Here is an 18398-nt window from a genome sequence, read left to right on the forward strand (position 1 = left end):
CTTGAACTCTGTAACTTTTTACCAGCATGGTCTAAAGATGATCTAAGCCAATTTTGGTGCAAATTAGACAAACCGTCTAGGACGAGATCGAAAAGTAGGTTTTTCAAACTATTAAAAATAGCAAAAAAAAAACTAAACCTTACGATTTTGAAATATTGGTGTCCATTTGATTCAGCATGAGCCAAGGATTCAGAGGAAACAATAATTTTTCATCTGAACCTTATAAACCTTATGATTCAAAAGTTATTAGCATAAACATGAGTGAAAGTTTGGACAAGTGGTGGCGCTAGAGAGTTTGCATTAGAGACTCTAAACTTGCTATAGTTAATGTTGAGACTGTTCTCTATCAATGTGCCAAATTTCATAACTTTCTCGCAAGCGATTCTATGGGCTGCCATAGACTCAAGAGCGGAAGAAGAAATGGAAATGGAAGAAGAAGAATAGGAACACCAACGGATACCCTAATGATAATAAAGAAACATTTGGGTCAATCTGCCATGAACACGTTTAGGTCATATTCCAGCATTTGACAAAGAAACATCATATATATAATCTGAGAAAAAAAGTTTTTATGACTATTTCAATCCTGTATTTCACCCTGGATTAGTTTTTTGTGAGATTCACCCAATCAGGCAGTGTATTAATAATGTAAACTAGTTTAAAAATGATTTTAGTGAATGAAATACATTCCTCGCAGCAAGAAACTACTAAACACACACACAGACAGGCATGATCAGGACACACCCTGAGTGTTGACGGCCTTCAAACATCTCTGAGAGTGATGTAAACTAGTCCAGAGTCCATATTTATTGAGATTTCACCAACTGACCAGAGATAAAAAACCTGGACGAGATCAGAAGTTTGAAGTGTTTTACACATTACACTTTCACAAAGCTGCAAAACACCATGTAATAAAGCATAAAAAACCACAAATGATTGACATATTGCTCAAAACCAATAACCGATAATTATTTTATTATGGTCGATAATAATATTTTAAATCCACACTTTTTTGTACACACGGTGTCATGCTTATAATAAAATAAATAAAATCAGGCATCTGTCTGATATCATTCTAATCACACTGATACTGACAATAAAAAATGTGTGACTGTTATAACCTAGCATAAAAAAAATGAATTTACTGATAAATTGGAAAAAATAATCCCAAATACTTCTGCATCTGCTTATAATATCCCAGCTAAAAGGGAATGTTGGTATGCTCAATATGTATGATAAAAGATCTTCTAGTAACATTAATAGAATATGGATACATCAAAATGATACATTGTAGTTTGTCTGATGTTTTTTAAACGTTACAGTTTGTTTCAGAATGGTAACAAACGTAACATTTCATTAATGTTACAAAATGATAAAATGGAATGCTCCATTACTGTAACATTTTAACTGGATGTTTTGAACTTAATGCAGAATGTATTTTTCTTAGCTGGGATCAGACTGAAAGGCTCTGTGAAAATTTCAAACCCACTAATATTGGCAAATACAGATGTAGTCACTGATATATTGATGCTTTTACAAATAATGTATCTATGGCAGTTTTAGGTGACAGCAGAGTCTCTCTTCTGAAACGCTCTGTAAAAAAGATGCATGTTCTTGTATGTGAATAGTGATTGTTTTAATTCTTCTTCTTGCCATTGCTGGTCTGTTCCTGAGGAACGTTCTTCATGAAGAAGGTCTGATCCATGTAGCAGCGAACGGCGAGGAGGACTGGCACGGCGGCGTACAGCAGGTTCAGCGTCACAATCTGTTTCCACTCGTCTCTAGGGATGCGGTAGGTGAACGGCGTGCGGGAGTGAACAGATGCGCCCAGGTAAGTCCATTGCATCTGTGCAAAAATCACATGGTTAATATATTTGAATATATTTTAATATTTAATATTTTTTTGGCGACCAGCACTTATCTGAATTGTAAACAGATCATTTTTGTCCCAGTGAGACAGCAAAAAACTGATTACGATTCCAGTTTGAAAAGTGTTATATAGTAACAATTCCAATTTTTAGATCAAAGGTTAATTGTGAAGAGATTTTTTCCTACCAAAACTGTATAAATTGATATTGGACTGTCATATCAGTTATCTGGCATAAAAAAAATAGTTCTTAATCACTGTATCTGAAAAAATATTAATCGTAATTTCTTCATTTAATGTTTTTATTCTGATCTATGACCAGTTTTCAAACTAAAACCAAAACTACAATGATTATTTGTCTAATAAAACTATACAATTATACATAATTATATAATTAAATTATTGTAAATTCAAAAAAAACGTTTTGAATAATTCAAAACGAAATTCTCATATCTTCTCAGTGTTATTATAGGATTATATATATATTATTATAGTATTTATTAATATTTTAAATTAATTTTTATTGTTAAATATTGTGTAATATATTATCATAATATATAAATATTTTGTAAAACAAGTTTTGCATTTTTTTATTTTGAGATTTAGATTGTTTTTGTTTTTGTTTTGTGATTTCATTATTTTTTTTAATATTTCTATTTCTATTTGAAATTTTGAATTTTTTAAAAGCATTTTTGTTTTATGATTTTGTGATTTTATAATTTTTTAATATTTCTATTTTGAAATTAAAAATTTTTCTAAAAAAAGTAATTTTGTTTTATAATTTTGTAATTTTATTTTTTCTATTTTTATTTGAAATTTAGATTTTTTTAAAAAGCTGTTTTGTTTCATGATTTTGTGATTGTATTATTTTTTATATTTATATTTATATTTGAAATTTTGAATTTTTTTAAAGCAATTTTGTTTTTTTATGATTTTATTTTATTTTTTTATAATTTCTATTTCTATTTTGAAATTAAAAAATTTTTAAAAAGTAATTTTGTTTTATAATTTTGTAATTTTATTTTTAATTTTTCTATTTTTATTTGAAATTTAGATTTTTTTAAAAAAAAAGCTATTTTGTTTCATGATTTTGTGATTTTATTTTTTTAATATTTCTACTTCTACTTGAAATTAGGAATTTAAAGCCATTTTATTGTGTGCTTTTATTATTATTTTACAAATATTTATATGTTTTGTGTATTATGTTTTGTGACTGTGATTTTGTTATTTTTAATATTTCTATTTCTATTTGAAATTTTGAATTTAAAGCAATTTTGTGATTTTATTTTTATAATATTTCTATTTGGCTTTAATTTATTTTATTTCACTTTTAGTTATTTTAGCACTTCAACTTAAAACTGATTTGATATCATTGAATTGTCAAGACAACATGTTTAGTTTCTTAAGTTTAAGTTTTCATGTAATAAAAAGCTTAAAAACGAATCATTTATTAATTTATATTGATAAAATATTTTAATAAATAATTGCAGAATTTAAAAAATCACAAATTATTTCTAATAATTTCAGTTAACAATAAAAGCATTGATTCCTATATAAGTACCTGAGCTACAGCTCCTGCGAGGACCAATGTCCAGTCCAACATCCATGTGCATCCAGGAGCATAAAGCCCATAAACACACGCCGTCAGAAGCGGCAAAACATAGAAGAGGAACACCAGCATCTACAAGACACAACAATGCTTTCATCTCAGTGATATCAAATAGTAGTGCATCTCAAAGCATAAAAATAGCGTGATAAGTGTGACTCACTGTGAGTTTGGGAAAGCCAACGCTGTCTTTCATATACGGCTCATACTGGAAGATATAGGTGAAACAAAAATCCAGAGAACATTCAAGAACAACCTGTTGAAGAGAAAAGCAGGAAAAGAGTGAGTGATGGAATAAAGAGTTAAATAAACAGACACAAAAATACTTACAAAGCCTCTGAATGCAGTGAAGATGATGCTTCCTATGAGGCCCAGCGTGAGCAGCAGGTCTGTGGGACGATAAAGCAGAGCTTTCTTCTGCTCGACCTCCACCTACAAACCACATCAAAGCCGTTTGTCAACTCAACTAGTACTTCCACATTAGTAGAAACTTCCCTCAACCACAAGTGGTTTGAAAGTGGAACTTGTAATACAAGATCAAATCTTTTTGAGCTTTTATTTTCTGTTCTGATCAGTGGATCTTGAATCAGTACTGTTCTGTCAGTCAACTGGATTTTTACCTTGTCGGCAGGAATGATTGACAGCTCTCTCGGCCTGTTCAAAAGCTTTGCCGCCACCCAAACGGCTAAAACCAGAGAAGGGCCATTTCTCCAGAAAGCAGGAAGGAGGTTTTTTCCATATTTACCTGAAACACAGAATCAAAGACACTGATATACGACTGAGTTTGACCTCACAGATTACAGACATGGGTTAAAGTGGGATGTTAAAATTTACAAAAATTATTTGATGTCCAAAGCACATTAAATGTAAGTAAAGTATCTGCTTTTAAGGTTTCAAATGAGTTTTTGGAGAATAAAATGTCAAAATTTGGTTTAAATAATGTTGCATTGTAATTCACTGTCACAATATTTATGTAAAAGTTCAAACAACATGCTTATTCTGACTTGCACATATGTGACCCTGGACCACAAAACCAGTCATAAGGTTAAATTTTACAAAACTGAGATATATACAGCATATGAAAGCTCAATAAATAAGCTTTCTATTGATGTATGGTTTGTTAGATAGGACAATATTTGGCCGAGATACATCTGTTTGAAAATCTGGAATCTAAGGGTGCAAGAAATCAAAATACTGAGAAAATCACCTTTAAAGTTGTCCAAATTAAGTTCTTAGCAATGAATATTACTAATCAAAAATTACATTTTGATAGGTTTACAGTAGGGATTTTACAAAAAAATCTTCATGGAACATGATCTTTACTTAATTTCCTAATGATTTTTGACATAAAAGAAAAATCAATAATTTTGACCCATACAATGTATTTTTGCTATTGCTACAAATATACCCCAGCGACTTAAGACTGGTTTTGTGGTCCAGGGTCACATATTAAAATATATTAAAGAATAAGGGAGCATATTAAATTTTGTGGTGTTTTAAATTAATAGTGACAAATGGGCTAGGATAGTAGCAAATTTGAAAACTAATTCATATTTGGGGTGAAAGTAATTCACGTTCATTTTTTTCATGCACCGGTCAAGTTTGAGATTTTGGGCTTTTTGGTTTTTCATAAAGTGTTTTTTATAGTAGAAAGAAAACATCTGAAAGACACTGTTAAGTGTTTCTTTTATAGCACTTTATCTAATTGTGTCAATAGATTTCAATTACAATCCATATTTTTAAAGGCTGTTTTCTCAAAATGATTTTTTTTCTCCTACACTGAGCCATAAATCTCCACTTCAGTAGCACTTACACACACCAAACTTTACATTTTTATTCCTGTCTATACACTGAAGGTTTTTACAGAGAGATTTGTTCATATAGAATTTATTTGATTTTTTATACATTTTATTTCCCCCAAAATTGAAAAAAGGATTGTTTTCTTTCTGTTCCACAAAATGAGATACCCAAAACCCCCTCTGTAAAAACATTTGACTCTAATATGTCAAAAAAAAGACTTCATACAGTGTTTAGATTTTTGTACTAGAAATGTATGCAAATTAGTGCATATTTCATTAAACAATGCCTCACTGGGATATTTAAACCTAACGTTTTAGAAAATTTGTGATACAAAAAATGTTTGCAATTATCAATGTAATCAATCAGCTGGGTAAGTAAAGTGATAACTTTTTGTTGTTGTTGTTGTTATTACCCTATTCACCTGTCAAATAGATTTTTGTTGTAAATATGGCTGACAAGATTGTTACACTGAATTACATTCTAGTGGGTGTCTTCTGTAAATTAGGGGAAAATGTATGATATTTATTTTTTGCTTAGAAAAACAAAAACAAAAATGCAATTAAATTGAACAGAAAACTTTTTAATATTTTTTGGGAAAAACAACAATAATGTAAAGCAGTATCACACTTATTGTTTTACATTCAAATGACAATTAACAACAATTTTAACAACAAATGCATACTTTCAGTAGTAAACTTTGTTGAAATTTGGCTTGTGATTTTAGTTTGGAGAAGTTGAGTTTCTTACCTACTACAATGCCTGTGATTAAAACGATCTCACTGGCAATCATGGATCCGGCCCATACGAGAGCAAAACTACGAAACGGCTTCCTGTATGGAGAAAAAGCCAACACCATGACATCTCAAACACTATTGCTTTTAATATAAATGTGTATATATACAAGTTTGTTGCATTATTGAGCAACAGGTCATCTGTAGAAATCACAGACTAATATATTGACTAGGATGGATAATTATCTATTATTTTAAATATTGTGTAAAATAAGTGATAAATATTTTGTAAAAACTAATATTCTATATATAAAGAGAGAAAGAGAAAAGAAAACAACTAATATTTGGAAATTGGTCATTTTAAACAGTGTGTAATATTTTATCATTATATAAACATTGTGACAAATAAATAAGTTTTATTTGTCACAATGTTCAAGACAATGTTCAGAAATCTCTCTAATATGCTGATTTATTATTAGTTTTGGAAGCAGTTTTGGAACCTGTGATACAGAAAAAAAACAGTAATATTGTGAAATATTATTAAAATATAAAATAGATGTTTTGCATGTGATTATATTGTAAAATGTAATTTATTTCTGTGATGCAAAGCTGAATTTTCAGCATCATTACTCCAGTCTTCAGTGTCACATGATCCTTCAGAAATCAATATGCTGATTTATTATCAGTGTTGGAAGTGGTTTTTTGGAACCTGTGATACAGAAAAAAATCTGTAATATTGTGAAATATTATTACAATTCAAAATAGCTGTTTTCTATGTGCATATCTATTAAATTGTAATTTATTTCTGTGATCAAAGCTGAATTTTCAGCATCAATACTCCAGTCTTCAGTGTCACATTCAGTGTCACATGATCCTTCAGAAATCATTATAATATGCTGATTTGAGTTCAAGCAACATTTCTGATTGTTATCAATGTTGGAATATTCAAAATAGAAATCTTTTCTAATAATAAAAGTCTTAACTATCACTTTTTATTAAAATAATACACCCTTAATTAATTAGTAAATTACTGATTTCTTTAAAAGAACAAAATTGAACTTTTGAACATAGTACATCTTGATTAAAAGAACAAAAGTGTTCTATTTTGAATAAATGCTTTATCCTTTTAATCTTGAAAAAAGTATCACATGTTCCAAAACTGATTCAAAATTAAAAAAAAATCAGCATATTAGAACGATTTCTGAGGGATAATGTAACACTGAAGACTGGAGTAATGATGCTGAAAATTCAGGTTTGATCACAGAAATAAATTACAGTTTGACAGATATGCACATTGAAAACAGCTATTTTGAATTGTAATAATATTTCACAATTTTACATTTTTTCTGTATTTTTGATCACATAAATGCAGTCTTTATATGTAACACAATGCAGCCTTTCTGATCCTAAATTTTAATCAGCTTTTGAACATTCATCAGGAGAGTAGAGCATCACTCTTCAACTTCCCAAAAGTATTTGATGTCAACTCATCATATCAATATTTGACATTGATGTATTACTGTGTTTATGTAGTTGTAATGATGATTTTTATTTACCCTGCAGTTATGCGATGGACCATGAAGAGGAGCAGACCGTAGTGAACCACGCCGTCCCAGTAGCTCATCATGATGCCGTGGGCTGTGCTCAGGTACGGCTCTCCCTGTAACACATTGTATGAGAGGATAACTTCAGTGTGTGTTCTTTTGAAATGAGACATTTGATTTGTAATCCAAGAATTATCCCTGTTTTAGTTTAAGTGTGAGTTTGAATTGGCTGCGGAACAGAGGAAATCCATTAATCCGACAAAACATAAGTAATCATCATTATAACTCGGCCCTGCATCATATTTGCTAAATGAAATCCAATTTTTGTTAAAAACTGCTGTGCTGATTCCAAAAAATAGTGTCTGTTTTGCTGGAGCATGTCACACTTTTTCTGAAAATATGATGCATTTAATAGCATTTTTTGCTTTTGACAAGCATATGTTGAATAAGTCAAACACATGATTCCTGTCTGAGCCAGATTACAACTATCTGTTCAATTCTCAGCCCGTTTTCACGTGGCATAATTTTATGCCTAATCCTGATTTCAAAATCAGAATTATAGCCAGAGACACATTAAAGATGATATATAATTTAGAAAAATCTTTATTCTTAATCTCTAAAAAAAACAATTCTATTGATATTTTTGAGCTCAGCATCATCTAATTAAATTAATATCATGCCTGTTTCGCTGTGTAATAAATCTCATTTCACATAATTTTGAGAAATATTACAGAAAATGTATGTTATTATGAAAACATGTTTGTGTAATTCATGATGAAAAATCACATGCATTATTATTTACAGCAATGTTTTTTGTGACTAATTCCATCTTAAAGGGCAATTCTGCATCATGTTGCTGCCTGAATTCATATTTAACCCTGCAAAAAAATTACTTTCTTTACACTCTCTATAAAAAGTATTTTCTTAGTACATTTGTGACGCTGGACCACAAAACCATTCATATTTTTTTTTTATTTAGACTTATACATCATCACTATAAATAAGCTTTCCATGGACGTATGGTTTGTTAGGATAGGACAATATTTGGCTGAGATATCTATTATTAATTTTAAACTAAATTATTCAATTATTTTCAACTATTTGTAAATTTGAAATCTGAGGGTGCCAAAAAACTTAAATATTGAGAAAATCACCTTAAAATTGTCCAAATGAAGTTCTTAGCAATGCATTTTACTAATCCAAAATGAAGTTTTAATATATTTACTGTACATTTACTAAATATCTTCATGGAACATGATCTGATTTTTGGCATAAAAGAAGTATCAATATTTTTGACCTATAATTAAGAAGTTTTGTGGTCCAGGGTCACAATTATCTATTTTGAATACTGCTTTCTGTCATTAAAACTTGAAGCTCTTGACATTTGACTGCTTTTGTTGTTTTTATACGTACATTTAAGCCGACAAATATGTTTTTAATAATGTGAAGGAAAAAAAATGTGGAAAATGTTAGAGACCATGTATGTTATTATGTCAACATGTTTATGTGTAATTCATGTGTAATTCATTATTTAAAGCAATCATATTTTTTGTTACAAATTCCATCTTAAATTGCAATTCTGCATCATCTTTGCTTAGTATTTTTGTCTTGTTTTCCAATACAAATAGCTAAACATTCCTAAATCAAGATACAATTATTTAAGAAGTAAAATGACTTGCAATATTTGGCCTTGTTTACTCAAAACAAAAATAGGGTAAGAAAAATAAACTTAATCCAAAGGGTAACACTTTATTTTAATGACCAATTCTCACTATTAACTAGTTGGCTGTTTATTAGTACCTATGAAGCACATATTAATAACTTATTCTGCATGACAATAATTTAGATCATTAATCCACCCCATGCATAAACTTAAAAACTACCTCACTAACTATTAATAAACAGCAAAGTAGTTTATTGAGGCAAAGTCAGAATTAGTAGTTAGTTAATCATGAGAATTGGTCTCTACACTGTAAAAAACAAAACAAAAAAACACAATTTGTTGAGTTAACTTAAAATAATTCGTTACCCTGCTGCCTTAATTTGTTTTTAAGTTGAATCAACTCAAATATCTAAGTTGTCACTTAGTACAACTTTTTATTTCAAGTTGATTAAACTTTTTTGAATGGAATGAACTTAAAATGTTAAGGCAGCCAGGTAACAAACTATTTTAAGTTGACTCAACAAGTGTGAACTAAAGTATGACAGTATTATTTTCCTGATTTTTGTTTTAACCCTTGTGCGACCTTATGGACATTTTTGACCATTTCAGTTTTGTTTTTTGTTATAAGTGTGCCTGTGTTAATGCCAACTGCATAAATTTTGGCTTAGGTGTTGATTTTTATTGAAATGTTAATATTTCACCCTCATTTCCCTCAAAAAAAATCAATTTTACCCTCTGAACAAAATCTACTCACACTCAGGACCTTAAGGACAAAACTGTCCACATTGGAACCCATGAAAATTGCAATTTTTTAACCCAGGACCATTTGACTATAAAATGATGCAATATTTGCTAATAGGCATTCATTCTATAGGCAAGGCTTCAGATTTCACATTTTTACCATTTTTTTGCTAGATTGTGGCTTTTTTTTTTTTTTTTAAATTTGGCGTATACTTTTTTTTTTTTAAATCTAACACTACATAAAAATATAAATGCCTCAAAATTAATGTTGTTGTTCCTCACTGACACACCCAAGAATCTAATAAGCAAATAAAAAAAATCTGCTTCACATTTAGCATATGGAAACTACTACTATTTTTCTTTTCTTTTTTTCATAAAAAACACTTATATGCAAACAAACCAGCATTTAAAGGGTTACAATTCTGAAAAAATTAATGAATGTTTGGAATCTATGGATAGAACAGATGCTGGTAAAAAAAAAATCAACATCAGTGAAAGTGGAAAAAAAAAATGAATAAATCATATTTTTATGACAGTTTTTGCACCTATGTATAACTTTTTGTTTTGAATGCGCAAGGGTTAATCATGAAGCCACTTCATTTTGCTACATTTTTTAGGAAGCAAGATTTATCTTGTGTCATTTTGCCTTTTAAGTATTTTGAAGTAAGAATATTTAGATGTTAGCAGTGGAAAGCAAGACAGAAATGCTGAGAAAGAAAATAATATTTTGCACTTCAGAACTGAGCATGTATGTGTGTGTGAGATCTAACCTTGCTTATATAAAAGTCCATAAAGCCCTTGATAAATCCATCGTGCTGCAGAGCATTGGTGATGCTGACAACAGAGGTGAAGGAAAACACGGCAAACACTGAAACACACAGAGATTGGAAACATCAGCACATCTCTCACCCCACTCTCTCTCTCTCTCTCTCTCTCTCTTCATCAAACCCAAACAGCACCTCTCTCCTCTCCATCTCTTATTCTCTGTCTGGCTTTCACTTTCTTTTCCTCGCCAGCTATTGATTTCTCTCCCAAACAGCGAGTTAATGATGGCTCACGGTTGTCCAGGTGAAGGTGGATTTCGATCATGCGGTCCTCAGACCAGAGTTTCCTCATTCCCAAGTGGAAAAGTCGCCTTGCTTTTGGATTCAAGCATGCATTAGCGCTGGCAGCCGGACAGATAGAGGCCGGAGAAACTTTAGAGGAGCTGAGATCACACATGGATTGATCACAGGGCTGATTTAGTGGCTGTCCAACGACTCAAGAGATGTCAATAACAGCGACACGGCCAACATAAAAATGTATTGCCTTTGGAGTCCAGTTAGTCCACTTTGTCTCCAAATTGTCTTCTAATGAGCTTGAGTAATATTTGATTGGCACACTTTGGTATATCTTGACAGATCTGAGCACTGAAATCTCTTCTGAAACTCTTGATTTTCTCAAAAGAATTATGAGCAGAATTAAATGTCAGTTTGCTATACATTCAGTTCTGTTGATGCAGTGTTTGTACACTGAAAAAAGTCAATTTTCACAAACAATTACAAAAAAATATATTCAAAGCTGAAAATCAGTTAAATGAAATTCCAGGACTTTTCAAGCAGTGCTTTTTTTATTTTTTAAGGACTTCAGTCAGAGATCTCATTTACAGTGCCTTGCAAAAGTATTCATACTCCTTTTTTTTTTGGTACGTTTGGTAGCTATGTTGCAGCCTTATGTTAAACTGCTTTAAATTACTTTTTTTCCCACATCAGTCTACATCTCATACACCATAATGACAAACAGGGTTGTAACAACTTTCTAATTAATTAGAAATAAAAAAACTGAAAAGATCCCGTTGCATAAGTATTCATACCCTTTTCTGAGACACTCGAAATTTAGCTCAGGCGCATTCATATTGCTTCTAGATGTTCCTACACTTGGAGTGGAGTTAAACTGTGGCAAATTCATTTGAATGAGTCTGATTTAGAAAGGCACACACCTCTCAGAAAAGGTCTAACAGCTGAAAATGCATATCAGAGCAAAAACCTGAGGTCAAGATAACTGCCTGTAGAGCTCAGTGACAGACTTGTGTTAAGGCGATGATCTAGAGAAGAGTTCAGAAACAAATCTGCTGCATTGAAGGTTGACAGAAACGTTATCCATAATGGAAGACGATTGGAACAACTAGGACTCTAGAAAATGTCTGCCAGCCCCCATCCAAGCTGACAGAGATGGAGAGGTGAAAAGGTGAGGCAAAGAATGGCAGATAATTGCCAAATGCAGATGTGCAAAGATGGTCACATCAGACCCAAAAAGACTTGAGGCTGTAAAGGTGCTTCAACTATGTACTGAGTTAAGGGTATGAATACTTATGCAATGTACTTATCTCAGTGTTTTATTTTTAATAAATTTGTAAAATTTGCAAATCTGGTTTTTGCTTTGTCATTATTATGGTGTATGGAGTGTAAATTGATGTGGGGAAAACCAATTTAAAGCAGTTTAACATAATGCTGCAACAAAACAAAATGTGAAAAAAAATGAAGGGGTATAAATCCTTTTGCAAGGCACTGTATTAAACAATGTCTTCTCTTTCAAATTCTAAAAAAGATAAATAAATAAAAATATAGTAAAATAAAGTGCAGCACATGCAAAGTACAAATGATGAATTTTCACTCAGTTGCAAGTAAATTTTACAAACAATTACAAAGAAATATATTTAAAGCTGAAAAACACAAAAAATCAGGGTTCATGCAGTTACTGTAAAATTAAACTCCAGGACTTTTCAAGCTCAACTTCAGTCAATGATTTCATTTATTAAGCAATGTTTTGTCTATCAAATATTAAAAGAATAGATAAATAGATAAATAAAAATATACTAAAACAAAACAGCAAAAATGAAGCACATGCAAAGTAAAGGATGTCAACTTTAAGAACAAAAAGAGAAAGAGGAATAAAGTGAGATGTAATTATATGAATGTAAAACCATGGTTAATTTTCTTAAGGAATTTATTTGTGTATACTTTCTTTCTTTTGTTTTGTTTTTATAACTGTACTGCCCTAGTGGCTTGATGTTTTGTACTGTTTCATAAAAAAAGAAAAAGAAAAAAAAATATTTGTGAAACTGCTTTGAAATCCCAAACTGAATCAATTGATACGCAATACGCGTTTCAGAGTCCCAATCTGAATAATGATTTGCAGACATCATTTCAGATCATGACTCGAAACGTCGATCACGAATCATTCAATTTAAATCAAATGATTCGGGATACGCGGTCCGAAGTCCCGATCTGAATCAAATGATTCGAGAACTCGACGAAGTTCCGATCTGAATCAATTGATTCCTGATCTGCGTTTCAAAGTCCCGATCTGAATAATGATTCGCAAAACATTATTTCATATCAGGACTGGAAACATGGATCGCAAATCATTAAATTTAAATCAAATGATTCGGGATACGCGGTCCGAAGTCCCGATCTGAATCAAATGATTCGAGAACTCGACGAAGTTCTGATCTGAATCAAATGATTCGCGATCTGCGTTTCAAAGTCCCGATCTGAATAATGATTCGCAAAACATTATTTCATATCAGGACTGGAAACATGGATCGCAAATCATTAAATTTAAATCAAATGATTCGGGATACGCGGTCCGAAGTCCCGATCTGAATCAAATGATTCGAGAACTCGACGAAGTTCCGATCTGAATCAATTGATTCCCGATCTGCGTTTCAAAGTCCCGATCTGAATAATGATTCGCAAAACATTATTTCATATCAGGACTGGAAACATGGATCGCAAATCATTAAATTTAAATCAAATGATTCGGGATACGCGGTCCGAAGTCCCGATCTGAATCAAATGATTCGAGAACTCGACGAAGTTCCGATCTGAATCAAATGATTCGCGATCTGCGTTTCAAAGTCCCGATCTGAATAATGATTCGCAAAACATTATTTCATATCAGGACTGGAAACATGGATCGCAAATCATTAAATTTAAATCAAATGATTCGGGATACGCGGTCCGAAGTCCCGATCTGAATCAAATGATTCGAGAACTCGACGAAGTTCTGATCTGAATCAAATGATTCGCGATCTGCGTTTCAAAGTCCCGATCTGAATAATGATTCGCAAAACATTATTTCATATCAGGACTGGAAACATGGATCGCAAATCATTAAATTTAAATCAAATGATTCGGGATACGCGGTCCGAAGTCCCGATCTGAATCAAATGATTCGAGAACTCGACGAAGTTCCGATCTGAATCAATTGATTCCCGATCTGCGTTTCAAAGTCCCGATCTGAATAATGATTCGCAAAACATTATTTCATATCAGGACTGGAAACATGGATCGCAAATCATTAAATTTAAATCAAATGATTCGGGATACGCGGTCCGAAGTCCCGATCTGAATCAAATGATTCGAGAACTCGACGAAGTTCCGATCTGAATCAAATGATTCGCGATCTGAGTTTCAAAGTCCCAGTCTGAATAATGATTCGCAAAACATTATTTCATATCAGGACTTGAAACATGGATCGCAAATCATTAAATTTAAATCAAATGATTCGGGATACGCGGTCCGAAGTCCCGATCTGAATCAAATGATTCGCGATCTGAGTTTCAAAGTCCCAGTCTGAATAATGATTCGCTAAACATTATTTCAAATTAGGACTCTAAACGTGGATTGCGAATCATTCAATTCGCGAAATGATTCACAAGCCCCGTCCGAAGCCTTGATCTGAATCAAATGATTTGCAATCTGCGTTTCAAAGTCCCATCTGAATAATCAATTGATTCACGTTCTGCGTTTCAAAGTCCCGATCTGAATAATGATGCGCAAAACATTATTTCAGATCATGACTCAAAACGTGGATCACGAATCATTAAATTTAAATCAAATGATTCGGGATACGCGGTCCGAAGTCCCGATCTGAATCAAATGATTCGAGAACTCGACGAAGTTCCGATCTGAATCAAATGATTCGCGATCTGCGTTTCAAAGTCCCGATCTGAATAATGATTCGCAAAACATTATTTCATATCAGGACTGGAAACATGGATCGCAAATCATTAAATTTAAATCAAATGATTCGGGATACGCGGTCCGAAGTCCCGATCTGAATCAAATGATTCGAGAACTCGACGAAGTCCCGATCTGAATCAGATGATTCGCAATCTGAGTTTCAAAGTCCCGATCTGAATAATGATTCACAAAACGTCATTTCAGATCAGGACTCGAAACGTGGATTGCGAATCATTCAATTCGCGAAATGATTCACAAACCCCGTCCGAAGCCTCGATCTGAATCAAATGATTCGCAATCTGAGTTTCAACCATCACTACGAGCTTTTTAAAATCGTTACAAGCAATATCAAAATTCGAAAATGAATAGCTCTTTTAATTTGATCTCTTTTTTTTTTTGCTAGTGAATCGCTTGAAATGAATGATCAAAGTCACAAGTTTGAATCAACCGGAAATGACTCGCTCAGTTGATTCGGTTTGTCTGTTTCTATTTTCGCATCTTCAGCCATGTTTACGAGACACTGTCAGTTCTACCAACTGGCTTATCTCGCTGGTTTTATGACATTAACTGAAATGAATAAAAAATTTGAATAATTCAAGCACTTTTCAAGTACCTCTGCAGGAATATTGCTATTTTCAAGGGGTTTCCAGGCCTTCAATTTCTAAAAGTCAAATTCAAGTACTTCAAGCACTTTAAGCACCATGTATGAACCCCCGGAAAAACTCCAGTAATTTTTATTTACACATTTTACAATCATTTTCACAGTGTTTACCCTTTTATTTCAGTCTGTCTGGAAAACATAATGTTGGGGTATTTTGTATTTGTCACTATTGGTCTTACCGTAGAAAAGAGGGTCTGTGGATTTTTTACTCTTGACACTGAGGTTTGCCAGGAGAAGTATTGTTGTAAGAACCGTAATACCTATTGCCAGAATAACCTGTGGACTGAATGAGAAAACACGTCATTTCATTCATAATGCAGAGTGAGTCTATAGTCCAGGTGTGGAAATGAGATTATCAGAGAAAACGTATCCGGGTAATATTTCACCCCAAAAAGAAATGAAAAATAAGAAGTTATAATTTACATATGTAACTATAAATCACTCAAAGTAGATTTTCTTTAAATTTGGATGAGTGTAATGCAGTCAATTTTTAAAAAGCTGCAACACATTTGAAATAAAATCAGCATAAATTAAAAGTAGTACTTTGCTATAATAAATATTAATATATTCAATAAATATAATATATTTAATATTTAAATACAAAAATGTGTATGATGTACTGTATAAATAATTTACAACATAAATAATATATTTTTTCCGCATTAATGAAGAATAAGGCTGTAGTTCTAACTTGGAAATGAGATTATCAGAGGCTTGTTTTTATCTTACATGATCAATGACAAACTGAGTCTCACAAAAACTTATCCAGGTCATATTTCACCACCAAAACCAGAAAAGAAAATCTTTTTTAGGACTTTGAAACAGTTGTTTTTACTGCATTGCACTGAAATGCTGCAGTACATTTCTTAAATTAAATCGGTACAAAATATTTAATATAATACATAAAAAGTTATTTAATAAATAAAATATATTTTATATGTAAATATGTTTGTGTAATCATAATCAATGTTAAACTAAATCTTATTCTGAAACAACTGAAAAAGTTATGATTTAATGTAATTTTCATTATTGTCAAAGTTGATTTCCATTACATTCATAACTGTTATACAGTCAGTTGTATTATATTATACTAAAATGTTGCAATGCATTTTTTAATGTAAAATAATCAATATAAATAAAACCTAGAATATTTACTATAATAATATATTTAGTATATTTTTAAATAAATATATTCAGTGTTTAAATATGACGTATTTGTAGAATGTATATAATAAATATTATATTTATTGTATTAATATAAGATATATCTTTTTCTGCATTAATGAAGAATAACGTTGTAGTCCAACTATATAAATTAGATTATTAGAGCAACATTTCTTTTAAAAACAAGAAAATGAAGCCTATTTTAGGACCATATGCTATTCTCATTATTGTCAAGGTTGATTTCCATTTAATTCTTATGACTGTAATACAGTAAATTTTATTGAATTACAGTAAAAATCCTGCAATAATTTCAAAAATAAAATTAGCAGAATTTAAAAGCATTTTAATATAATAAAAATGACTATATTTAGATATAAAATATTTGCATGATGTACAAACAATTTGCAATTTAAATAATAGATTTTTCTTCATTATGTTAATGGGAATGTTAAGAGTGGAACTGTATTGAATTTTAATGATATCTTGATATGGGATTGACCAATGATATCTATGAAGCAATGTCAGTTCATTGATCAGATCACCTCAGAATGACTTGATAAAATAAAGTAGAGGTTGATTGCCCTCTTTTGGCCAAATCATGTCATTAAAACCTCATAAAAAGTTTTTAAAGTCACACTTTTAAACATAAAATAAATTTGTAAAACATTATCGATTTGCATAGTTTGTCAATGCAATGTTCTGTTTCATGCATTATTGTAAAAAATACTATTAAATAAAATTCAAACTTACTCTTGTAAGAAGGACACATGGTTGATTGTGTAGAGAATAAAAGGTGCTGTCAGAGACAATATGAAAACACTGATCTCTGGAGGAAAATCCATTTGAGTGAAACCAAGAATCCACAAATATGAAATCAGCTGAGCTCTGTTTAACTACTCCACCAAAAAGCAATGTATAAAAAAATAATAAATAGCTCTTAAATAGCTGTTAAAATAAATATCTAAAAACTGCAATAACGCATCCTGTGTCTTGATTTCCCTGAGCTTGAAGTGAGAAGTTGCTGTGTGTCGCTGTGTGTCGTGTCATTCACTCAGCACTGATGATGATGGAATCAACATGAAATCAGGGCAAACCTTTCAAAGTCCATGGACTCTGAACTATTACCGCCCATTAGTTTAAAGAAAGAGTCCCATCAATAAACCTCCGTATGGAGGCGCAACCATGATCAAACACATTTCTGACTTTACAGACATTTACCCTACTAACAAAATCACTAAAATAGTTACTACAGTTTTTTGTTGCAGTAAATATATTATAAAGTGATATTAGCCACAACTTTTATAAAAATAATAAATAATGCAAAAATAAAATAATGTGTAAACTAAAATAAAATAGAATAAAATGATTGCATGAATTAAAAACAAACAAATGAATTAATTAATAAAATAAAATATATACATAAACATAATCCTGACAACTGTTTAAGGTTCTGTATTAATTATTGTGATATTATAGTCCACTTTTCCACAAATAGTAAGTATCATATTATTATTTTAATAATTATTTAAAAAAAAATTAAATTTAAATTTAAAATTATATTATTATATTAATTAATTTATAATATATATATATATATATATATATATATATATAT

General features: G+C 31.1%; 1 protein-coding gene across 1 annotated transcript; it reads right to left on the bottom strand.

The window, feature by feature from the left end:
* Positions 1-784: 784 nt before the first annotated feature.
* Positions 785-17826, bottom strand: tm6sf2a (transmembrane 6 superfamily member 2a). Its single transcript, XM_073849613.1, has 10 exons — positions 17534-17826; positions 15799-15902; positions 10723-10820; positions 7561-7664; positions 6021-6103; positions 4094-4218; positions 3804-3905; positions 3637-3729; positions 3429-3548; positions 785-1846 (listed from the first exon to the last, which is right to left on the bottom strand). Exons 1-10 carry the CDS (start codon positions 17623-17625, stop codon positions 1637-1639), a joined length of 1131 nt encoding a protein of 376 aa, XP_073705714.1. The 5' UTR covers positions 17626-17826; the 3' UTR covers positions 785-1636.
* Positions 17827-18398: the final 572 nt, after the last annotated feature.

The sequence above is a fragment of the Garra rufa genome, chromosome 10 (assembly GCF_049309525.1).
Source record: "Garra rufa chromosome 10, GarRuf1.0, whole genome shotgun sequence".
In the NCBI taxonomy this organism is placed as follows: domain Eukaryota; kingdom Metazoa; phylum Chordata; class Actinopteri; order Cypriniformes; family Cyprinidae; genus Garra; species Garra rufa.

Bases quoted from the DNA above. Each gene is read 5' to 3' on its own strand.
- tm6sf2a (XM_073849613.1), bottom strand. From the start codon at position 17,625: ATGGATTTTCCTCCAGAGATCAGTGTTTTCATATTGTCTCTGACAGCA. The intron at 10,821-15,798 runs GTAAGACCAATA...TGTGTGTTTCAG, and splicing joins CACAGACCCTCTTTTCTACG to TGTTTGCCGTGTTTTCCTTC. The intron at 3,730-3,803 runs GTAAGTATTTTT...TCTCTTCAACAG, and splicing joins TCACTGCATTCAGAGGCTTT to GTTGTTCTTGAATGTTCTCT.